Source organism: Monodelphis domestica, chromosome 7 (genome assembly GCF_027887165.1).
Source record: "Monodelphis domestica isolate mMonDom1 chromosome 7, mMonDom1.pri, whole genome shotgun sequence".
NCBI classification, from domain to species: domain Eukaryota; kingdom Metazoa; phylum Chordata; class Mammalia; order Didelphimorphia; family Didelphidae; genus Monodelphis; species Monodelphis domestica.
Window position 1 is genome coordinate 194,746,621 of NC_077233.1, and position 25,019 is coordinate 194,771,639.

Sequence of the window (25,019 nt, forward strand, 5' to 3'; positions counted from 1 at the left end):
AAGGTTCAGGGATCTGCCTCAGGTTTTCCAACGGACTGGTAGTGACTAGAACTCAGGCCTCTTGCTTTTGGAGAGGAGTAAGATGAGACGAATCCACATAACTCCCACTTGTTTCCCCATTTCCTTGGCAGTGCCCACAGCCTGAACTTACCTTTTATCCCAACAAAATTGACTTATTCTAAGTCCTCCTTCCTGGTTAGCTGCTAAATCTTATCACTTTTCTCTCTACAGACAACATCTCTCACATCTATTCCTTTTTCTCTATGTGGCGGACCAACACTGGAGCTCAGCTCACCATTACCTCTTACCTGGACCATTACAAGAGGGTCCAAATCGGACTCCCAACTCAGCCCCTCTGCCCTTTCCTAGTCCTCCTTGATGTAGCTGCCAAAAGGACCTCTCTAAAGCTTGCATTTGACCACATTATTCCCCAACTCAAGAATCTTCCTACTGCCTCTTGGATGAAATGTCAGATTCCCTTTCATGGCCTGGTTCCGGTCCACTTTTCCAGGATCTCCTCCACACTCTTCTTTCTGGTCAAATGGACCTTTTCACTCTTTTTTGAGCTTTTAATTCCCATCGTCCAGCCCCATGACTCATGACTTTACTTCCTCTTCTCTGGAGTGGCTTCCCTGTTCTTCCTATAGGAGATTCCCTATTTTTTCCTCTAGTAGTTTAGTGAGAAGCAGATGGAGAGGGAAAAAGAAAGGGAGAAAGAAAAGGGAGAGAAGAGAGACAGACAGACAGAGACATCAGTCCCTGCCCTCCAGGGAGGCCTCACTCCATCCTTCTGTCCTGTCACTCTCCCTGTGTGACAGCTCACCTTCTTGCTGGCTGGTCTTGGGACTGTAGTAGAATTTGGGGTGTCGTTGTTCCCTTGGCTGTAGTAAGACATTCGATTGGAGACGCGATCAGCAACCTATGATATATAACCAAGAGTTAAGATGTTAATGCTCCATTTTATAAGAAAGAGTACCTGGACACAAAAAATAAAAAGCTTTAGAATTTATAGGGATTCCTTCCACAGTGTAACTTCCCTCATCGTGGCTTCACTGTATTGTGGGTTGGCATAAGAAATTAGAGGGGAGTTTTGTGGAAGGCACACAAAACGTTTGCATGGAATAGATTTATAGTATTGTATTATATCCAGATATTTTATTTCTAATACCATAAATTGACACAATTTCTTTTTTAAAGTTGAAGGAAGTAAAAAGTTAGTTGGTGAAAATAACATGAAAGCCAAAGTGTTTTCTATGGATGTTCCAGATCATCAGAGAACCATGGCCCTGCCCCCGTGATGTGGAGGGAGTGTCTGTATTTTTAAATACTGCTGGAGAGCGAGAAAATTGGACCATGTCATCTTTAATATTGACAATATTATTATTTACAGACAATATGAACATTAGGTAAGTCTAGGCATTGAGGTACCAGGATCCAGGAATGAAAACCATGTTGACCTACTGCCCCTCTGTGGTCGATTTAGGTACTCCTTGGTTCGCTTGATTAAGTGGTACTTCAATTGGGGAAAATCATGAAGGCCCTGGGCTACAAAGCTGGGGATGCCTTTCCTTGTTGTAGTCATAATTTTCAAAGATACAGAGGTAAGGAACGGAGAAAGGACACAGAGAGGGAAGCATAACGGCAGTGTGTGAAATTATAAAGGAAAGACATCATTGGAGCAAAGGATGAACATTTTGAGAAAAATTTGAAGGCAAAACCCATTTTCATGGGGGCAGGGTGGGAAGGCGAATGGGAAAGGCCTGAGGGGCGGGGATAGCCAGCCTGAAGAGAGGACGCGTCCATCTCTGACACTGGCTGGCGGCTCGGCGCCTCTGGACAAGTCACCTAACTCAAGCCACTCTTTGGGCAGCCAGGTGACCCAGGGCATAAAGTACCCAGCATGGAGTCAGGGAGACCAAGTTTCCTAAGCTCAATCTGGCTTCAGACACTTCTTAGCTGTGTGACCCAGGGCAAGTCACTTAAAACTCTGCCTCAGTTTCCTTATCTGTAAAATGAACTGGGGAAAGAGAGGACAAACCTCCTTAGTATCTCTGCCGTTGTTTTGTTCAGTCGTTTTCAGTTTTGTCTGATGCTTCTGGACTCTTCTGGGGTTTTCTTGGCAGAGATTTTTACCAAGAGAGCCCCGAATGGGGACATGACTGAAAACAATGAACAACAATACCAACAAAAGCAACTGTTTAAGTATAGAAATGGTAGAGCAGTTGCTAAGGGACTTTGGCGCTCGAAGTCTCCTCGGTGGCAGTGACATACCTACGCCGATGGAATGACAACGACGATGATGATAACTAGTATTGTAAAGTGTATTGAGGTCTGCAAAGTGCTTTACAAATATCGCATTTAATCCTCACAAGTCTGAGAGAGAAGTGCTCGTCTATCCCCACTTTATATTTGAGAAAACTGAGGCAAAAGTTCAAGTGTTGTATAAATATTAGCCATTAAATAGCTTAGAAAAAGCTACTTTTATAAAGTAGCCTAAGATCAAAGGGCTCAAATTTTAAAGATAACAGTATTTAATGATCCCATAGAGAAAAGGTTCTTGCAAATATTTTCACAAGTGTATTTTGGTTTCTTTTGTACTTCTAAAATTTTATTTTATGCATTTAAAAATATTCTGCCCAAAGGAGATGTGACCCACTAAAGGTGAAAAACCTCTAGAGGAGAGGAGCACGCGGGAGTGTTGATCCTGGGCCTGCAGCCCAAGGGAATGGCACTAGTCTGGAGGCTGATGTAAGTGAGGAACACCATGGCTAGCATCTGTTGCCATTCCATCTTGTACTTAGTCGCAGGCGGAAGGCTGGAGCTACAGGGCCGCGTCTATTAGAAGACAGCATTGCTGCCACGCCATGAAGTCCGCTTCCACCCGGTGCCCCCAAAGAGGGATCCCATGAGTGGAGGCCAATGGAGCTTCTACTTGCTGACTGATGTCCTGTTCACCGTGGCACACTCTAGACATGTGCCCGAGGAGCCGCCTGGCTGATCTCAGGCTAGATGGATGTGTTTTCTTAACAGACTTACTTTACCTCCTAAAGCTAAAGGATAACTAGAAAACTAAGACTAGAATCGACATAGTTTTTGTTTTCTTTCATGAATGCCATCCAATAGGTCAGTTGATCTATTTGTATAAGCTTCCAAAGAGAGAGCTGGAAAGCCTTTGGAGTTTGGATGAGCTGGACTCGGTTCCTGTCTCTGACAGGAAATTGGCCTTTACTTCCTGGTAGAGCAATGCGGATAGTGAATTCCCAACTATTAAGCCATGGATATAAAAAGCAGACGATGGAAAAATGTTTTACAGCTATGCTGATTCCTTTTCAAAGAATGGCATTCTTTTCACTATAAATACAACCTGTCAGACTCCATGGGAAGTAACAATTTATGAATTTTCCTGAGCATGGCAGACCTTCAAAATCCAGATTTCCCATTTACTTTTTTTTTTTTAATCTATACCTTCTGTCTTAGAATCAGTACAAAGGGAGGCAACTGGGTGGCTCGGTAGATTGAGAGCCAGGCCTGGAAATGGGAGGTTCTAGGTTCAAATCTGACCTCAGACACGTCCCAGCTGTGTGACTCTGGGTAAGTCACTTAACCCCCATAGCCTAGCCCTTACCTCTCTTCTGCCTTAGAACCAATACACAGTATTGATTCTAAGATGGAAGGTGAGGGTTGAAAAAATAAAAAGAATCAATACTAAGTATTGGTTCCAAGGCAAAATAGGCAACTGGGGCTAAGTGACTTGCTCAGGATCACACAGCTAGGAAGTGTCTTAGGCCAGATATGAACTCTGGTTCTCAGGCCTGGCTCTCTATCCACTAAGCCACCCAGCTGCCCCACCCCATTTGCTTTCAGAACTGTCCCGGGAACTCAATTTATTCTTTCCTCTTACTGTTTTCCTATTAGTCTTCACTGTGGAGAACTGTTGATAAAGAATTTGGGCTTGTTTGTTAAATTTGGAGATGGCCCAAAATGGAGAGGGAAAGCTAGTTAATGCAGTGGAGGACCAAGACAGGATCCCCAAAGATCTTGAAGAGCTAAAGCATTTATGTGTTTGATCCAATGAAAATGGAATCAAGAAGGAAATGGTGACGTTTTACACTTGGGTTCGAAGAGTGGCCTTCCGAAGGACAGGACGGGAGGAACAGGATCCCTAGGTGGAGAGTGAGAGGGACTGAGGGGATGGTGTGGCCTCTGACAACAGGGAAGGTAGGAGCAGGATGAGGATTCAGGAGGAAAGAAAATGACTTCTGTTTTGTACAAACTGAATTTACTACGTCTACCGGACAAGTGGGGAGGGCTTAAGGGCAAAAATAAGGAGTTCTCTTTGGGACAGATGGAACTACCATCAAAATAAAAAGCATCCACGAAAATGAAAATAATGGATGGAAACGTCCTCATCCTTCCCATACCTTTGAAGCCATGATATGTTTAACTTCCTCGTCCGGCGAAGTGTGCATCCCAGCGATGTCTGGATTGCTGCTGCTCATCACCCGGGCCTGCAGCAGTTTGGAATTTACCGCAGCTGCCGACGTCCGTCCATACGTGTGGTAGCGAGGGTCGGGGTGACTGGAACCACCAGCTTTACCCCATGGTCAGAGTAGAGAGGAAAAAAGAGGCAAAACAACTTGAACTTTTATGGGTGAAAAGCATCTCTTGTCAAATGAAGGGCTACCTTTGCAACAGGAGAAACAGCCCAGGCGGGAGAGGAAGCCTTCTGCCAAGATCTTATTATACTAAGGAAATCATAGCTCTAGTCCAAAGGATATTTTCTCTATGTGAGGCCGTTCAGCATAATGGACAGAGGGTTGGCCTTGGAATGAGGCAGAGCAGGACTCCAGGAGTGTCCCCAGCACGTACTAATTGGGACCGCAGACAGACCGCCCAACCCCTCATGGTCTCAAGGAGCTCTAAGACAACAGATGAGATGTTGGCGTGCCTTAGTGGGAGAAATTTCTGACTAGGAAATCTCTAGGAGTTGATTGCCTTGAGAAAACAATACTAGGGGTTGTGCACATGGATAAAACCATAGATCTGAGCCCCCTAAAACAACAGAGCATCCCCCAATATATATCTATCCCAGACACTATTATTTCTCAAATGACACCAAAGACCATTTCAGGGAACTTGGCATGAGCTGGCATCATAGGGAGCCAACCACTGAATACGGGCCTCCAGTGAGTCTCAGCGTCACTAAGGGGAAGAAAGGGGTGCAGGCAAAGAAGACAAGAGACTGTTAGACAGAAGAAATAACTGACAAGTCATGGGGGGGGGGGCAGTCAACGAGGGCCTGTTCTGCCACGTTCTGCTCAGCATTACCTGATTTCGACACTTCCCTTTGAACATCAGGAAGGCGGAAAACGTAGTATACGTAGGAGGCCAAGAGGCAGTTGCGCCCGTGCTGGTCCTTGCTCAAGTCTTTGCTGTTGTGAAGGCTGTTTGCTATTGAAACCACAGATTCAAATGCAAACTGGGAAAAATTGGCTGGAGAACAAAGAGAAAGATAATTTCGGTGTCCAGGTTCTGAAAGGAATCAAGGCAGGACGTTTTCTGGACTGATGACTGTGAACCCAAATGCCAAAGCAGAGGAACCTAGCAAATGTCAATATCCTTGCTGGAGGCTAGGAACGTTTTCTGTAATCCTTACACGGCCCAATCTTCTTTGCCTTCTCTCTTTCATCTTCCTTGGGTCCTGACTCTTAAGACTACCCCCACAGGGGCAGCTGGGTGGCCCTGGGCAAATCATTTATCCCCAACTGCTTAGACCTTACCTCGCTTCAGCCTTGGAACCAATACTTGGTATTGATTCTGAGAAGGGAGGCAAGAATTAAAAAAAAAAAAGATTCCATGCACAAAAAGAGCTTAAAGAAAGTCCAGATAAAGGATTTCAGGTTTTTCTCTCTCCTATCCAACCCATCCATCCCTGCCAGATGACAAAGAGACAGAGAGGTATTGTTCCATTGTTTTAGTCATGTCTGACTCTTTGTGACCCCATTTGGGGTCTACCTAGCAAGAATATTGGAGTGACTTGCTATTTCTTTCTCCTGATCATTTTGCAAATGAGGAAACTCTGAGACACTGAACTCTGTCCTTGGTACATGGGTTGCTTCCCCCACCTCCCCTGCTTCCTTTCTTATTTCAGGAGTCTTTTTCCAGGACTTGGTGCTATCCCCAAAGCCCAAAGTTTACCTGTCTGGCCTGCAATGACCATGGGCTGTACTGACAGCTGAAAGAGCTTATCCAGAATCTGGTGCAGAAACAACACAAGGGGCTCCAGGCGGGAGGAATTAAGACAGATGATGCTCAGTTTTAGTTCATGTTCTAGGTTAGCTTCTGTGATCTTGTGGTCCAGCACTCTGATGGGAAAAGTGACTTGGCTTTCCAGAGAGTGACATAGAGTGAAAAACTTCTCCAGGTGGTTGTCCTATGGAGGAAAAAAAGAGAAGCTGCATGTGATGGCCTACTCTCAGGGAAGTGGTATAGATCAATAGACTAAGCAGTGAATTAGAGACGAATAAAATTTATTAAAATGTACTTTGGAGGAAGAAAAGAAGACAAGAAGTACAGTTGCGAAACCTTTAAGATGGATAGGTTTAAGGGAAAGACTTATTGTTTAGTATAACTTGAATATACCCTATGGGTGCTCAATAAATAGTAATTGAATGAAAAATTGGAATTAGTCCCTGATAAATTCTTTAAGCATATTCCAATATCCAAGGCAAGCACATTATTAAGGAAAGAGAACTGCTGAATATGCATCCTTATTAAGAAGCAGCTAGTGAGTTGATCAGCAGAAAAAATGAATTTAACAAAATAAAAACTGGGAAAATATTAGAAGGAGGAAAACTGTCAGAAAATCCAAGAGGGAGAGAAAGCCTCCTACCCAAGAAATAAATGTCTAATATTGAATTTAATTAGTTAAAATTAATATTTAACAAATATTTAAGCACTTATTAGTGGAAGAGGGATCTGATAGGTTCTGGGGGAAAAGTGGATTTTAGATAACTGTGGTTCCTGGCTTCAAGGAGCTTGCAATCAAGGAAGGCAATAAAGCACCAAGACATAAGGATACTAGAGAGAAATAAAGCCAATTGCTAGGTGAGTTCTGGAGGAAATGGTCCAGCTGGAAGGGATTGGTGAAGACTTCTCAGAAAAGATGATGTTTCATTTAAAATATAAAGTCATGATAAGCTTTTAATAGGTGAAGATGGTGAGAGAGCACTAAGGCATGAAAGCCAGAGTGCATTATGCAGGGGGAAGAAAGGGGGTGCCATGTTGTAGGCAAAGGAGCCCAAACTGAGAATTTTTGAGCAGTGACATTATCAATCAATAAATCAACACTTTATTAAGTGATTGCTATAGTCTAAGCAATGGATAAAAAAACAACAAAGAAAAAGTGAGACTCTCAAGGAGTTTACCTTCTAGTGACTGAAGTTTTGTATAAGAGAGATAGATGGTCTGGTAGTTTCATGGGATTAGACTAGTTTGGGGTTTTGTTTACTTGCTTTTAGGACTGGGGAAACCTTCGCACATTTTTAGGCACAGTGAAAGGAGTTAATACAGAGGAGAGTTTAAAAATGCATTAGGGAGATGAGAAGGCGGTTGAAGGCACATCTCTGAGGATATAGAAAGAAGGAGATCAAAGAGAGGGACTAACTTTCTTTAATCTATAGAGATAGTTCTTTTTCTATAAAGAAGGGAAACAGGAGCGAGAAGAAGAGATGATCATTTTAGAAGGTTTGAAAAGTTAAGAGTAGTGAAGGTGAAGGAGGTCATCTGAGATGGTTTTGATTCCTAATAAAGCAGTCATTTAAGTAGAAGAATGGAAAAGGACAATTGGTTTACATGACTTGTCTTTGCCAAGTTTCTCAGCCTAATCCTAAGGGATTCAATTCAGGCAGCTGATACCTCCAAGGACTTAAAGAAAAAAAAAACACCCAGAAGAAGCTTCAACATCTTTATGAATGCTTCATCAAGAAGTTTAATCGACTAATTTTTATCTGTATCTGAAACAACCAAGGAGTCCCAGGGCAAAGCAGATCTCTGTAGAAGGCTGGACTTGCATTCAGGGAGGTCTGAATTCACATCCCGCTTCTTCTGCAAAGCTGTATGATTGTGGGCAAGTCCTTTATCTTGCCCAAACCTCCGGCAGCTGCCCAAATCTTATCTGCTAAGTTATGGACTCATTAGATATTATTTATTTTAGTAAAGGGATTACGCACATTGAGGGAATCATCCACAAACCACCAGTACAAAGGAAACAGCCAGGTTTTCCATTTGTCTTTTTCATAAATTTTTGATCATTAAACTTATTGAGTCTGATCTCAGAGTAGCCATACATACCCTTTAGGCCCCTTACCTGGGTATGGACAGAAGAAACAGCCTGTACCTCAATGTTAAATACGCCTTTGTGTCCTTCAGCCCATTTAATGGGAGGGTTCTGTAGAGGAACTTTCTGTGATAAAGGAAAAACAAGAAGAGAAATCAGCGACTCGATTTCTTTTTCTGATTATGTAGCAGCAATATAAAGCGTTATAAATGTTTTTAAAATTTAAATGTATAAATGATTGCAAAGAAAAATAACAATAATCCTTAAATTCAAGTACAACAATAAGGGCTATTAGGAGGTTAGGGGAGGGAAGACAATAAACATTGATTAAGCACTTCTTAGTCACTAACTTTACTTATATTATTTCATTTGATCTTCACAACAGCCATGGGAAATAGGTGTTATTATTATCCTCCTCTTACAGTTGGGGAAACTGAGGCAATAAGATTTTTTAAAATGACTTCCTATGGGTCATAGAGCTAGTAAGTGAGGCTTTATTTGAACTCAGCTCTTCCTGACTCCAGTCCCAGCAATTTACAACATCCCTCTTTCCTTTTGATGACCTCTCTTTTCAACAATTTTTAAAAACAATCTTTACCTTCTGTCTAAGAATGGATTCTAAGTACTGGTTCCAAAACAGAAGAGTGGTAAGGACTTGGCAATTGGGGTTAAGTGACTTGCTCAGGGTCACTAGGCTCAGAAGCATCTGAAGCCAAATTTGAACCTGAGTTCTCCCACTTCTAGGCCTTGCTCTCTATCCCCTGAGCCACATAGCTTCCCCTTCCTTTCAACAATTCTATAAGGCCAATGGAAAATTAAGCAGAGAGGAAACCATATGGAACCTAGTTAGAGAACCCTCTGTTTAGACTCTTGCTTGTGTTCTCAAAAACACTCCTAAAAGAGCATACTATTATTAAAGGGGGCTCTTTTGGGAAACTATAAAGAGCCTAAGTATTTATTTTGAGTGGAAATAAAACCATAAATTTTATTTAATAATAAAATATATAATGAATATATAAAAATAAATTAATATAAAATATAATGAATATAATTTAAAATATAAATATAACACTATATAATAAATAAATGATATAGAAATATAAAATATTAGAACTAGAAGGGAATTTGAATTCAATTAGCCCAACTTTTTTTTTTTTGATCCTTACTTAGTAAGGATCAAAGGAACTTTCTACTCTTATCATATTGCTTGCTCTTGGGATCTGTGTTGTCAGTGACCTCTGTTTGGGGTGGCTCAGTGGATGAAGGATCAGGGCCAGAGAAAGAAGGTCCTGGGTTCAAATTTGGTCCCAGACATTTCCTAGTTGGATGACCCTGGACAAGTCACTTACATTCCAATTGCCTAGCCCATACTGCTCTTCTGCCTTGGAACTGATACCTAGTGTTGAGTCTTTTCTTTTCTTTTTTTTTTTAAACTCTTACCTTCTGTCTTGGAGTCAATACTGAGTATTGGCTCCAAGGCAGAAGAGTGGTAAGGGCTAGGCAATGGGGGTCAAGTGACTTGCCCAGGGTCACATAGCTGGGAAGCGTCTGAGGCCAGATTTGAACCGAGGACCTCCCATCTCTAGGGCTGGCTCTCAAACCCCTGAGCTACCCAGATGCCCCCCCCCCCATGTTGATTCTAAGACAGAAGTAAGTTGGTTTTTTTTTAATGAAGAGAAATAGGTTGTTCTTTGTCAGTCACTCAACCAGCATTTACACAAAGAAAGTCAAAAAGAGACCCTACCCTCCAAGGGCTTACATTCCAGTGGAGAAGACAACAGGGAAATAACCAGGACCGACAAGAAATATACAGATCAGGCAGAAGGAAGCTTGCTGATTACCTCTGGGGAATGCATGGAGTAATTGGCGGGCAGTTTTTCCAAAGCAACAGGAAGACAGTAAGGTCCAGTTTGAAGGCGTTCATTAAAGAGAATCGGCAACCACTGAAACAGATGATGTAAGCGATGCGTTGTTATTTATTGCAGTACCTCATTCTGACAATTCATTCTAGCTCAACATAATCAAATGCAAGGGAGCAATGATTAGATATTGACCCATGCTCTCCTAGACAGTAATTTCTGCCCAGTTCTTTGAATTTTAAATCTCCTGATAGCTCCAGGGACGGCATTGTCAATGGTTCTCTGGAATGCTGCCTCTCTCTTTCTGTATTCAGAGCCAAAGAAATTGTATTTGCCGTTGTTGGCAGATAGTTTTTACTATGACAGTATAAACATTTGTTGTACTTTTTAATAGTTTTTATGTGAAAAACGCCATAGTTTTTCCTTAATTAAAAATTGGTCTTATATGGCACATCTATATTAAAACATGGAAAAGATGGGTTTGTAATTATAGTGGCATAAATGATCATTCTTCCAATATCTATTATCTCCGTGCTCTTTCCATTTCTAAGAATCTGTTATTTCCCAAGTGAAGATCTTCCTGTGATTTCTGCCCTGAACTATAAAAGGTTCTAGCAGGTTTTGCTGCAGCTGAAAGAAGAAGGCTAGGGTTTAGTTATTTATTTCTCCAGGGATTCTGAAGGCCCAAGGAAAGTAGAATGAGAGTCATCAGGTTTGAAATCAACTCACCGAATATCCCAGGATACTTTCTACCGAAGTGCCCTGCTTTTGATGACAGCTGATATGGTAGAATGTGAACAGAAGATGGTGATTGACTGTGAGCTTAGCAGGTAGTTTAATTTTCACTTCTTCATAAAAGTCAGGAGACCTGTTTGGAAAGCACTGAGAATCAGGACTGAATGAAAACTGTCCTTTCTATAGATTATAACTTCAAAGGCAACTCCTGCCCCCTACCCTGTCCTGGACTCTTGACCTTTCCCCTTTTGTTTTTCCCATTAGATTTTGAACTCCTTAAGGTCAGGACTTGCCTTTTGCCTCCTTTTGTATCCCATGCACTTAGCACAGTGCCTGGAACATACAGTGCTTAATATATTTTTATCAAATAAATTTTTTAAAGACTTTTACCTTCTGCCTTAGAATCCATACTGGTCAGGGCTGGGTAGTGGGGGATAAGTGATTGATTTTTTTAAAAATTCTATTCATACCCTGGGAAGGCCATGAGGGAGATATTATATTTTTGGCTAACTTCCATTTATTAAAAAATTAGGTACACACATTAAAAGGTATTGCAGAAATAAAAACAACAAACTCAAAGTATATAATTAGAATCTGTTCTTTGTCTCAGTGGGGAGTGAACAAATCTGTTTTCTACTTGTGAAGGAAGAATAACATAATTTGGAAACTGTTATGAGACTCTGCTCTGTCATGGTTATTAAAGATCATTTCCTGAAAGCTTTTCCCTCTTAAATTTCCTTTAAAATAAATATGGTTTTTAACTGGAGGAACAAGTGAAAGAATTGGGAGTCTGGACCTTCTTCTTCCTTTGTTTCAACATAATGAAAATGGTTGGAAGATTCCCAAAAGAGATCAAAGAGAGAGAAGAAAGACCCATATGAAGAAAAATACTTATGACAGTTCTTTTTTGTAGTGGAAAAGAATTGGAAAATTAGGAAGTGCCATCACTTGGGAGGGGGTTGAAGAAATTATGGCATGTGAATAAAATGGAATACTATTAGGCCACAAGAAATATGAAAGGGATGGTCTCAATGAAAACTGGAAAGACTTGGGTGTGAACTGATGAATAGGGAAGTGGGAAGAACCAGGAGAACAATTTATACAATAACAATATATTAAAGATATATAACCTTTAAAACACTTAAGAACTCTGATCAATACAATACCAAACATAATTCCAGAGGACCCATGAAGAAGCCTTCTGCCTTCCTCCTAACAAAGAGGTTACGGCTCAAAATGCAGAATGAGACATGTTTTTGGACATAGCTAATAGGGAATTTGCTTTGCTTGATTATGGTATTTGCCACATGGAATATGTTTTTCTTTATTTTTTAACATTGGAGAAGAAGAGGGATGGTATAGAAAATAATTGCTCATTAATTGAAAAAAAAGGTAAAACAGAAGTTTCTTGTTCAATTGTTTTTTAATCATGTCTAACTCTTTGTGACCCCATTTGGGGTTTTCTTGGCAAAGATACTGGAGTGGTTGGCTATTTCCTTCTCCAGCTCATTTGACAGATGAGGAAAGTGAGGCAAACAGAGTAAAGGGACTTGCCCAGGGTCATATATCTAGCAAGTGTCTGAGGGTGGATTTGAACTTCAAGAAGATAAGTCTTCCTGACTTTAGGCCTGTCACTCTGTCCATTGCACTACCTAGCTGTCCAAAGAATAAAAATTACAAGGAAATAAAAAAGAAAATGGCTAGAAGGCATAGAATTTTTAGGAGAGACAAAAATAATGAAACATCTTGGTATTACATTTTTAAAATGTACTTACTTGTTATGGTATGTGATGGCTGTGTATACTTCTTGCAGAAATTCAGGGCCACTAGACTTTCCAAAGATAACCTGTCTCCCACAAATAGAAGAAACCAAGACAACAGTTATGTCTATGTGTATGAAATGTTAGCACAGCATCTTAATCCCAACTACAGTGTTCTGGTATGCTAAACAAAGAATGAAGAGCTATGATCTGAGGTACCACCTCACACCTAGCAGATTGGCCAACATGACAGCAGAGGAAAGTAATGAATGCTGGAGGAGATGTGACAAAGTCAGGACATTAATTCATTGCTGGTGGAGTTGTGAATTGATCCAACCATTCTGGAGGGCAATTTGGAACTATGCCCAAAGGGTGATAAAAGTCTGTCTGCCCTTTGACCCAGCCATAGCACTGCTGGGTCTGCACCCCAAAGAGATAATGGAGAAAAAGACTTGTACAAGAATATTCATAGCTTGAACACAACTACAAAACACTCGCCACACAACTAAAACTAGACTTGAGCAATTGGAAAAACATTAACTGCTCATGGGTAGGACGAGCCAACATAATAAAAATGACTATCCTGCCCAAACTTATTTATCTATTTAGTGCCATACCCATGGAACTCCCAAAAAATTTCTTTACTGATTTGGAAAAAAGCATAACAAAGTTAATTTGGAATAACAAAAGATCAAGGATATCCAGGGAAATAATGAAAAAAAACACTAATGAGGGGGGCCTAGCAGTCCCAGACCTCAAACTATATTACAAAGCAGCAGTCATCAAAACAATTTGGTACTGGCTAAGAGACAGAAAGGAGGATCAGTGGAATAGACTGGGGGAAAGCGACCTCAGCCAGATAGTATACGATAAACCCAAAGATCCCAGGTCTTGGGACAAAAATTCACTATTTGATAAGAACTGCTGGGAAAATTGGAAGACAGTGTGGGAGAGACTAGGAAGAGATCAACACCTCACACCCTACACCAAGATAAATTCAAAATGGGTGAAAGACTTAAACATAAAGAAGGAAACCATAAGTAAATTGGGTAAACACAGAATAGTATACATGTCAGACCTTTGGGAAGGGAAAGACTTTAAAACCAAGCAAGACATAGAGAGAATCACAAAATGTAAAATAAATAATTTCGACTACATCAAATTAAAAGGCTTTTGTACAAACAAAAGCAATGTAACTAAAATCAGAAGGAAAACAACAAGTTGGGAAAAAATCTTCATAAAAACCTCTGACAAAGGTTTAATTACTCAAATTTATAAAGAGCTAAATCAATTGTACAAAAAATCAAGCCATTCCCCAATTGATAAATGGGCAAGGGACATGGATAGACAGTTTTCAGATAAAGAAATCAAAACTATTAATAAGCACATGAAGAAGTGTTCCACATCTCTTATAATCAGAGAGATGCAAATCAAAACAACTCTGAGGTATCACCTCACACCTAGCAGATTGGCTAACATGACAGTTATGGAAAGTAATGAATGCTGGAGGGGATGTGGCAAAGTAGGGACATTAATTCATTGCTGGTGGGGTTGTGAACTGATCCAGCCATTCTGGAGGGCAATTTGGAACTATGCACAAAGGGCGATAAAAGAATGTCTACCCTTTGATCCAGCCATAGCACTGCTGGGTTTGTACCCCAAAGAGATAATGGACAAAAAGACTTGTACAAAAATATTCATAGCTGCGCTCTTTGTGGTGGCCAAAAATTGGAAAATGAGGGGATGCCCTTCAATCGGGGAATGGCTGAACAAATTGTGGTATATGTTGGTGATGGAATACTATTGTGCTCAAAGGAATAATAAAGTGGAGGATTTCCATGTGAACTGGAACAACCTCCAGGAAGTGATGCAGAGCGAGAGGAGCAGAACCAGGAGAACATTGTACACAGAGACAAACACACTGTGGTATCATCGAACGTAATGGACTTCTCCATTAGTGGTGGTGTAACGTCCCTGCACAATCTGCAGGGATCAAGGAGAAAAAAACACTATCCAAAAGCAGAGGACAAACTGAGGGAATAGAAACACCAAGGAAAAGCAACTGCCTGACTACAATGGCTGAGGGGACATGACAGAGGAAAGACTCGGAGCGAACACTCTGATGCAAATACTAACAACATGGCAATGGGTTCAAGTCAAGAACACATATGATACCAGTGGAATCACACGTCGGCCACGGGGGGGTGGGAGGGAGGAAAAGAAAATGATCTTTGTCTTTAATGAAAAATGCATGGAAATGATCAAATAAAATACTATAAAAATTAAAAAAAAAAAAGAATATTCATAGCTACACTCTTTGTGGTGGCCAAAAATTGGAAAATGAGGGGATGCCCTTCAATTGGGGAATGGCTGAACAAATTGTGGTATCTGTTGGTGATGGAATACTATTGTGCTAAAAGGAATAATAAAGTGGAGGAGTTCCATGGCGACTGGAACAACCTCCAGGAAGTGATGCAGAGTGAGAGGAGCAGAGCCAGGAGAACATTGTACACAGAGACTAATACACTGTGGTACAATCGAATGTAATGGACTTCTCCATTCAGGGATCCTGAATGACCCAGAGGGATCTATGAGAAAAACCACTATCCACATTCAGAGGAAAAACTGTGGGAATAGAAACACAGAAGAAAAACAACTGCTTGATCACATGGGTTGATGGGGATATGATTGGGGATGTAGCCTCTAAATGATCATCCTAGTGCAAATATTACTAATATGGAAATAGGTCTTAATCAATGACACGTTAAACCCAGTGCATCAGATACGGGAGGGTGTGGAGGGAGGAATGGGAAAGAACATGAGTCTTGTAACCATGGAAAAATATTCGAAATCATCTAATTAAATAAAAATTTCAAAAAACCCACAAAAGAATGAAGAGTTGTGGGTTCTACCCCTGATATGTAAGTATCAGTGCTCTGCTTAAAATTAGGTACTTATTATTCTCTGACTTCAGGATAGAACCTTGGTCTTGTACATTTTTTCCCAAACCGTTAACTTGAGGAATTAACAGGTAATTTTCCAGGGAGAGCAAGAAGTTGGGGAATACTCTTCTAGGAAATTTGCTTTCTTCCTGATTATCCAAAACCTCTCCCTTAACTATCTCTACCAATTCTATTAGAAAGTACAAGAAGAATATTGGCTTTCCTTTGAGCACAATGAGAAGGAGGAGAAATCTAGGATTGGATGATGGTTCATTACTATCTGGAGAGTTGGAATAAATTAATTTGAGGAGTGTAGCTCAATCTGGTCTGATAAATTAATGGAAAATAATGAGGACCACAGCATGTGGAGTTCATGTGAGTAAATCTTAGAACTCTGAGTCCCTAAGAGGTCTGTACTTTGTCTATTAACAATTACATCTTCAACTCTAATCCATCAAGTACCTGTGATTTCATTGGCATGGATATGGTCTCTAACTGATGCAGATCAAAACCATTTTACTGTTTAGGAGACAATATAGGTGAGTTCTAGTCAAAAAAATTCTTTCTGGAGCTAATCTTGTCATTGATCTTTCCAAACTTAGCTAGGCTGATTCTCAGATGAGATATGCTAGTCTGCTGCTGGGGTCTGGACTCTGCAGGTTAAAAGGACCCATTAGAGTTGGGGATCCATTTATCAGTCTTTTATCACCATCACCACCACCACCACCACCACCACCACCACCACCATCATTACCATCACCATCATCACTATCACCAGCACCAACACCACTACCAATACCATCATCATCATCATTAATCCCCACCACATCAGTCATCATCATCACCACTACCATCACATCACCATCTGATTTTCATCATCGACATTACATTTAGTGCTTTAAATTTTGCAAAGTGCTTTACATATTGTCATCTCAGTTGATCCCTACAAAAATTCTGTGAAGTAGATGCTATTTTTATTCCTATTTTACAGATGAGGAAATGTAGGCAGAGAAGAAGTAAGTGACTTGCCCAGAATCACACAACTAATAAGTGTCTGAGACTAGATTTAAACTCGGGTTTTCCTGACTTCAAGTCCAGGGCTCTTGTCCACTGCACTACCTGGCTTTCTATAACTGATAGAGACAGCCACAAAGTCAGAACAACCTAGCTTCAAGATCTGAGTCTGACATGGAGTGGCTATAGGATGCAGGGCAAGTTATTTAATGTCTTGGCATCCCAGGCAACTTTTAGGTTGCAGAACAAATACATTGGATGAAGTTTTCTTATTTGGAGTTCCTTGCACTGAAAAAATTACAGGATATCCACATTGACTAGTAGATGAGACTGGGGTTGGGTCAATGGATAACAATGCCCTCTTTAGAGAGCAGCTTTGGAAATAAGGGATAAACCAAATAGTTCTCTTTGCCTCTTGTATTAGGAAGGCAACTTTTTTCTTCTGTTGATTGTGGGGGAAAATTTCTGCCTGTTATCTGTACAGCTAAGGTTGCATGGCTTAAAGTAGGGCTCCTTAGGTAAAGGATGGGCCTTTAGTGCTCCAGGTTCTTCCAGAAAATGACATTATACTAGCCACTACCTATCTCACTGGGACACAGTGGCTTCTGGGGTCCAGGACTGCAGTTCAGATTCACAAGTGATTTTTGTTATGTTTTGTTTTTTACCTACTCTGGTTTAGAAATAGACATTTATTTCCCACATTACCGGCATGGCACTGTTAGCATCTTCTCCACACATAAACTGGGTCTTAATTGTAATGTTCCTTGCAGATGCCATTCTGTTGGCAAAGTTCAGCCTCTGTGGGTAGACATAGAGAAGATTTCTGGAAAAGAAAAAAAAAGAGGAAGAAATAGATGAAGAAGTGTCTGAGGTTTGATGGTAGAGTTTGAGACTGAGTAAAAAAGAAAGCCCTTAATCCAAAGTGGAGATAATTAATAAATGTAATAAATAAATTGCAAAAGTTCTGTTCTTTATATGTAAGAGTTCTTTTTGTAGGAGAAAGAAATTAAAATGGAGCATTCTCTTTGTACAAACTGTCATAGAGTAAAATAAGAAGAATGAAGAGAACATGCAATGACTATAAGAATACGAATGACTGGATCATTAACAGGAAGTCAAAGTGAAATAATGAAAAAAATGAAGTTTCCGGACCTTTATGGTCTTATTACATATTATTCACCTTTGCTCATTTCTCTTTCCAGGTAAATTGCTCTCCACACATGATCTTCTAGTTCCTGCTTCAGAAATGTAATGGTGGGGGGCAGAAGAGAGAGGGGGCAACTAGATGGCTCAGTAGATTGAAAGCTAGGGCTGGAGATGAGAGGTTCTGGGTTCAAATTTGATCTCAGATACTTCCTAGTTGTGTAATGCCAGGGAAGTCACTTAACCTCTATCGCCGAGCCCTTGTCATTCTTCTGCCTTTGAACTAATATACAGTATTGATTAATTTTATTTATTTTTGTTTTTATTTAAAATTTTTTTTCCATGGTGACATGATTCTTGTTGTCTCTCTCCCCTTTTCCTTCTCCCCCTCCTGACAAGCAAGTTCACTGGGTTATACATGGATTATCACCCAATACTTCTTTCCATGTTCTTTATTTATTACAGTATTGATTCCAAGATGGAAGGTAAGGTTTAAAAAAAATGTATCAGGGAGTACATTCCTGATAAGGTGAGACTCCCTCGCCTCTCCCTCACAGAATCATTAGCTTCCTGAAGAGCCCATTCAGGTGCCTCCTTCTATGGGGGGTGGGCTCTCCTGATCCCCCAGGTATTAGCACTCTCCCCCTCTGGTTTTATAGAATGAAAGACCAGCCTTTGGTTGACTAAGGCCAGCGGCAAGAAAGGATCAGTGGGTGAGGATAGAGCTACGGTTAGGCAACCAGATTTTTTTTTTTTTGGTGAAAATATAGGTATACCTAGAACTCTATTAATGTGCAATATACAGAAAAGATTCTATAGGATCTGAGTGAGTCCAGATGCATTTGAGGTCTCTTCAAGCCAAAATTCTGTGTCATTCTGTATCTGTGTCAGCTTTCATCAGCATTCGGGTTACCTTCTTTTTTTTTAACCCTTTACCTTGCATCGTATGTATTGGTTCTAAGACAGAAGAATGGTAAGGCCTGGACAAAGGGGGTTAAATGGCTCGTGCAGGATCACACATGTAGAAAGCTGCTCAGGCCAAATTTGTCTCTAGGCTCTCAGTCCAGTGAACCTCGCTGCCTGACCACCAGATTACATTCTCAACGCTCAAAACTCAAAGAGGCAAGAGAAAAGAAAGCACTTATTGTCACTGTCTGTGATCAGATTCAGGCCCAATCAATAATCCAGGCCTTTGGGGGGGAAATGGAGCCAATTACAGGGTAGAGAACCAACTTTTCTTCAGTCTTCATCAAATCAGCCACGAATTGTAGGGTTCTTGTCTAGATACGGGCAAGCGGAGGCTGATGCAGACCTTGAACCCTGACGTGGCACTATGCTGGCCTTGACACCTCACTTTGGACTTCTTGTCTGGAATAAATATGATTTTTGTCATCATGTTTTTTTTTTTTGCTTCCAAAATTCAATCGTCTAGTCTAGCGGATCTCAAATATTTTCACTTTGAGGACCATTTTGGTAAGGCAGAAGACACCACACATCCTTAAGTCCACCCCCGTCACTAAACACACACACACACACACACACACACACACACACACACCATAAAAATACAATTAACGGGGAAACATATATTGTTTTGTAATGATGCCCCCAAGGCATGTCGCTAACAAACTGTTTGAACTCCGAAACAAAAGTAGAGATAGGCACTGCTATATTATAAACATTACTATTATAGTAGATGAAACCTGTTTTCTTTTTCTTTCTTTTGGCAACTCTGAAAAGAGATGGTGTGTGTGTGTGTGTGTGTGTGTGTGTGTGTGTGTGTGTGTGTGTGTGTGTAATATAAATGATAGAGGCAGGAAACAAGATTGGAGCCAGGAAAGCCTTGGGTTCAAATCTTACCTTTGTCACATATTGATCCTGTGACCCTGGGCAAATTATTTAGCCTTTCAGTGATAACATTTTGAATTACAGAATAGTTGCTGATAGGCATTGGTAAAGGGATTATTCTCATTGGGAATTCTCCATACACAATTAAATCACAGATCGAAGCCATAAATTAAAAACAAACAAACAAACATATACACAGAAAACTAGATGATTAATCATCACTCTACACTGTTAGAAGGCCAAGGAAGAGTCTTGGCCACACAAACTTAGGGGCAAGGGATAAGGTTTAGACAGGCAAAAAGGAGGTGCTGAAATCAAGCCATGCTACTTGCTATCAGACTTATTGTATTTTACATATAAAAACTGTATATTTTCCTTTTATATCAAATAAAACAAATATCTCCACATATAGAGTTGAAAAGAATTATACACAAACCATGAATAATACCATAAAACCATACAAGAACCATTTATGCAAAATTCACTTTTTTGTTTAAAAATGCAACCTGGACCTTTTAAAGTGTTTACTATTCTGTGATTCCTTCTGTCATCTTTTATGTATTGAAATATTCTTTAACGATTTTCTCTTCTTTTGGGGGGGGAGAGGGAAGGCAACATAACCGCATTATTATCCATTCCAAAAAACCCAATCCCTTGTAATAAATATGCACACTCAATCTAGGATCCTTGAATTTTAAAAAGTACATCAATAACTGCATTTCAATATCATTTATCCTCTTGGGCAGATGGTGGTTCAGTGGATAGAGTGCCAGGCCTGGAGTCAGAAGGACCTTGGTTCAAATCTGACTTTGGGCAAGTCACTTAAACTTCTGTTTGCCTCAGTTTCCTCAATTGTAATACTAGAATAATAACAACAGCTACCTCACAGGGTTGCTTTAAGGAGCAAGTGAGATATTTGTAAAAAGTGCCTGGCACATAGTAGGCACCGTGTTTTATTCCCTTCTCTCTTTCCTTTTCTCCTTGTAATCCTATATATTTTAAATTTTATTTTTTCTTTTGTACTCCTACACATTTTATTTTATGCATTTAAAAATTCCAAGGAGACATCCATTAGCTTTACCAGACTGCCAAAGGTGTCGATGAGATCAAAAAAAGGTTAAGAAGCTCTGCTTTAAACATTCCACTTTTAACCTGACAAGATATTTATTACAATAAGTTTTTTATAATGTATTCTAAAGCCTTTGAAAGGCTCTCTTCTGCTTGATCAATAAAGAGTGCCGTATAAAGTATGTTGACAAGGTTTAAGTAATAAGAATACAGGAAGTTTTGGCTTTAATATTTTGCATTTGCATGCTCAAAGCATAGGTAAATGATATATTTCCAGAGGATAAGTTTATGAGTAAAGAAACAGAATATCATAAGGATTCTGTGGCATGACACCCTGTCCCCTCCAAGGCCATGATATGAATAGGTGGCAGCAGGTCCTGGGCCTTTTGATTCCTCTGGTTTATGGTCCCCTCTCTCCCAGGGTCATTTGTTATCCTGGCATGATAGTAACTGGTGAGTCTCCTTTTCATGTACCATTTCTATTCTGGCTCTCGGTCCCTGCTTTGCCCATTTTCCCATCTGCTCCCTCTCTCCAGTGCCTTGCTATCTTTTAGTTTCAGGACAGTTAGTGGTGAATAATTACTAAAAAAAAAAATCAAAGAAGGGGGCACAAGCTAAGAAGATGAAGAAGAAATTTTAATGCAAAGCTAATGAATCAGTTTATTTTTGCCAGATCGCTGGCACCTCCCAATTCTTACTATTTGAGATTGAGCGGAGTCCTGTTGGGAATACAACTGAGACAGGTACACATATAGATCAGTTATAGTTTAAGAGTCTGGAAAACCACGACTAGCTCCAAATCCTAAAGAGATTTTTTTTAAAGTGGGGGAGAAAGGACCTGTTTGTGAAAAAATATTGGTAGCAGCTCTTTTTGGTGTAGTAAAGAATCAAAAATGAGGGGATCACCTTCCACTGGGGAATGGCTACACAAATTGGGGTATATGATTATAATGGAATATTACTGTTCAATAAGAAACGATATGAAGGTTGATTTAAGAGAAGCCTGGAAAGAATTACATGTACTGATGCAAAGTGAAGCAAGCAGAACCAGTAAAATATTGTACAGAGTAACAGCAATATTAGAGGATGAACATTTATGAATGACTTAGCACTTCCTAGCAATGGAGTAATCTGAGAAAATCCTCAAAGACCCATGATGAAAAATATCATTTGCCTCCAAAGAAAGAACTGATGGAGTCTGAATGTAAATTGTGACATACTATATTTCACTTTACTTCTTTTTTTTTGACATTTTTCTTTTTTCCATGGTTACATGATTCTTGCTGTCTCCTCACTTTATTTCTTCACTTTTCTCTCATGTGTTCAAGTTCTCTTTCAAAAAAGAATAGATATGGAAAGATGTTTCACAATACTACACAGGTAAAATCTCTATCAGGTTGTTTGCAGTTTCAGGGATGGGGAGAGAAAAGAGAGGGTGAGAATTTTGTGAGAAACTTAAAAGAAACTGAATGTAGGAAATTTGTTTTTTCATGTATTTGAATTAAAAAATAAAATTTTAGTAAAAAAAGAATCTGAGCTAGGATGAATATGAGTGGTGGTAGAGATAGCTGATGACAGTTTGGAATTGGGGTTGGTGGTTCTGATAAGAATTATGAACATATATAGTGATTTAATTATATTTTCTCAACTGATCCTAACATCATTCAGTGTAAAGGTTTCTAGCAGCATTATTATACCCATTTCACAGAAGAGGAGACAGTAATGCAGTTCAGAGAAGTTTTATGATTTGCTCTAGATTCCAGTTGGTATCAGAGGCAGGATTTGAACTCATCTCATTGACTTCAAGACTAGCCCCCTAATCACTACCCAAAGTTGCCTTTCAATGTAATATTATTGTGAGTGGAACGTGATCACAATAGTCTTTGGAAGATCAAAAATTAGATCTTAGGGTAAACGGGGAGAAAATAAGATATGTGGAGGCTTAGGAGGAGAGTTCATAGCAATGAGGAAGAGTTACTGTTTTTGTCTTTCATACTAGAAGTTCAAAATGATATTACAGTTTTGGAACTCAGTTATGAATTGGATTTAAATAAGTCAGAGTTGCCCAAAGTCAATGGCCTCATTCTCTCTTCCAAGTCATCAAAGTCCAGTGGCAAGGCCAAAGTCAAGACAGCCAGTGATGGCTCGGGATGCAGTAGATGGCCATGGCTTCTTCTATGTCTATCCAAGGTCTAAGTGCTCCCTAGCACCCATTTCTGCCACCTTCATGGCTGTTGGAATAAATTGTTCTCAACCACTGCTTCTGCCAGGGGAAGTCTTTATATGCCTGGGGTAGATAACTCTGTCCCCCCACCCCCCTCAAGTCACTGACTGATTTGAAGCCAGTCAGTTACTTTCAACCTGATAATATCATTTAAGGCAGATATGACTAGAAGAATAACCATTTTTCCTTCTCTGATTTTCCCTGGACAAGATCATTTTTACTACAAAGTTTTCATGCAGGTTAAATCATATTTGCCTCATTTGTCAAATCAATTTAATACAAACACACTGTGTTACCCTACAAAATTTGAATGAGACAAGACTCTTGCTGTCATGAAATTTCAGTCTAATACTTTATTATACAGCTATTAACTTCCATTAATTAAGTAAACCTTAAGGCTTACAAAATGTGTCTCTTGAACAATAATTGTACGAAGCAGGTAAAATGGAAGCTGTGACTCCCATTTGAAAGACAAGACAGCTCCGTCTCAGTAAGGCTAAGCAAGCAACCCAGGGCTATACAACTCTTAATTATCAGGGACTGGATTCAAAGCCAGGGCTCCTTACTCCAAGTCCGGTGCTCTTTCTACTATAGCTCAAGGTACTGTAGGTTTCTAGAATATGAAATAGGACATATTGTGTGGATAAGTTGACACAAATAAAGCTCTTTGAGGTACATACATGGCTAGGAGGCTGGGACAGGATCATAACCCAATGAAGAGACCAAGAGTTTCTTGCACAGGATGGTATTTGATGCTATAAGCTTACCAAAATGTCCATTTCTTATGATGATGTTGTTATTATGAATTTTTCTTTATATATCAGTTAAAAGGAGGCTTATGTCATTAGGTATAATTTTGTACTTCCCCAGACATTGATGAAAATGTGTTTTCTTTAATCATTTTTCACAGTATATAACATCTGTCCTTCATTAACATACTTTTTTTCCCTCCAAGAGCTACTTAAATGGTTTTACGTGATTATAAATTATTGGGGATGCCAAATTCTTTCCATTGATTAGGCAACAGCTCTCTAACATTTTTTTTAAATTTAGCAGCTCTAAATTAGAACAGTTCTAGGAAGCTAGGGGTTAACTAGTGGAATTTAGAAATATTTAATCCAAAGTAGTGACCAAACCCACACTCCTCTTTCCTGTCCCATGATTTTCCCATAGTCCTAGGAATCCACTGGGAAGTTTTCCTGAAATGCAGCTAGAAAATAAACCAAATCAGGATTCAGCCACTTTTGAAAGTGACATTGCAAAAATGATTGGTTTGGTTCTTCCTAGGTGTGACCTATTCTTTATCCAGCACAACAGAAAACTGCTTGTTTGTAAATATGCAAGAAGAAAAACATACCAGATTCTTTTACCCCCAAAAGGAAATGGATGGACTGGCAAAGGGGCTGCTGCATTTTGCAATTGTGTTTGGGGAGAAGGTCAGAAAAAGCAAACAAGAATTTGCCACGTGTTTTAACAGCTGGACGCTTTTGACTGAACTGTTGAACTAAGTCAGACTAAAGAAGAGACAGAAGGACTCTGAAGCACAGAGTTAGGCAACTTGAGAAGAGGGTTAGAGATCTTTATTAGCTACTTGCTAAGCCCAAGAATGAACTTGCTTAATAAAATACAGAGAAAACTTTGCCAAGAACCTAGAGCTTCTGGAGCAAAAGATTGAAGGTGCCTTGTTCTGTAAGTCCGATGAGAGTACACTGATGAATGTCACTGACATTATAGCAGGAAATTTGGGAGTTTGGTGATTTCATCGGTATGGGGATCTCCCAGTATGGAAGCTTCTTCTATCAATGCAGATCAACAACTAGTTATTGAACTGGGTTACTGAGTTTAAGTAATTGGCCCAGAGACATGCAAAATTATGTTTCTTTGGGGTCCCAGACCATGCTGTCTCTCAATAAGGTAGGCAAACTGATATTTCAAGCTATAATTAACATCATTTTAAGAGGTTGTAAAAGGGGCCCTAAGGAGATCCTTTTAGACTTTTATTTAGAAAAGTAGGGTTGTAGTTAGAGATTAAATCAATTTTCAGTATTTTGATTAAATTTATGGAGTATCTGTTAAGTATCTATTTGA

At 39.8% G+C, this 25,019-nt stretch overlaps 1 protein-coding gene across 4 annotated transcripts in view; it reads right to left on the reverse strand.

Moving 5' to 3' along the window:
• The window catches only part of DOCK8 (dedicator of cytokinesis 8), a 306,237-nt gene that overhangs the window by 105,251 nt on the left and 175,967 nt on the right, over nucleotides 1-25,019 (reverse strand). For all 4 annotated transcript variants that reach the window (XM_056806227.1, XM_056806228.1, XM_056806230.1 and 1 more), the window contains 9 exons: nucleotides 17,354-17,471; nucleotides 12,708-12,778; nucleotides 10,927-11,065; nucleotides 10,180-10,281; nucleotides 8,369-8,464; nucleotides 6,199-6,433; nucleotides 5,329-5,493; nucleotides 4,422-4,591; nucleotides 824-919 (listed from right to left, as the gene is read on the reverse strand). In XM_056806227.1, the coding sequence (XP_056662205.1) occupies nucleotides 824-919; nucleotides 4,422-4,591; nucleotides 5,329-5,493; nucleotides 6,199-6,433; nucleotides 8,369-8,464; nucleotides 10,180-10,281; nucleotides 10,927-11,065; nucleotides 12,708-12,778; nucleotides 17,354-17,471 (1,192 nt within the window). The remainder of the gene's footprint in view (nucleotides 1-823; nucleotides 920-4,421; nucleotides 4,592-5,328; nucleotides 5,494-6,198; nucleotides 6,434-8,368; nucleotides 8,465-10,179; nucleotides 10,282-10,926; nucleotides 11,066-12,707; nucleotides 12,779-17,353; nucleotides 17,472-25,019) is intronic.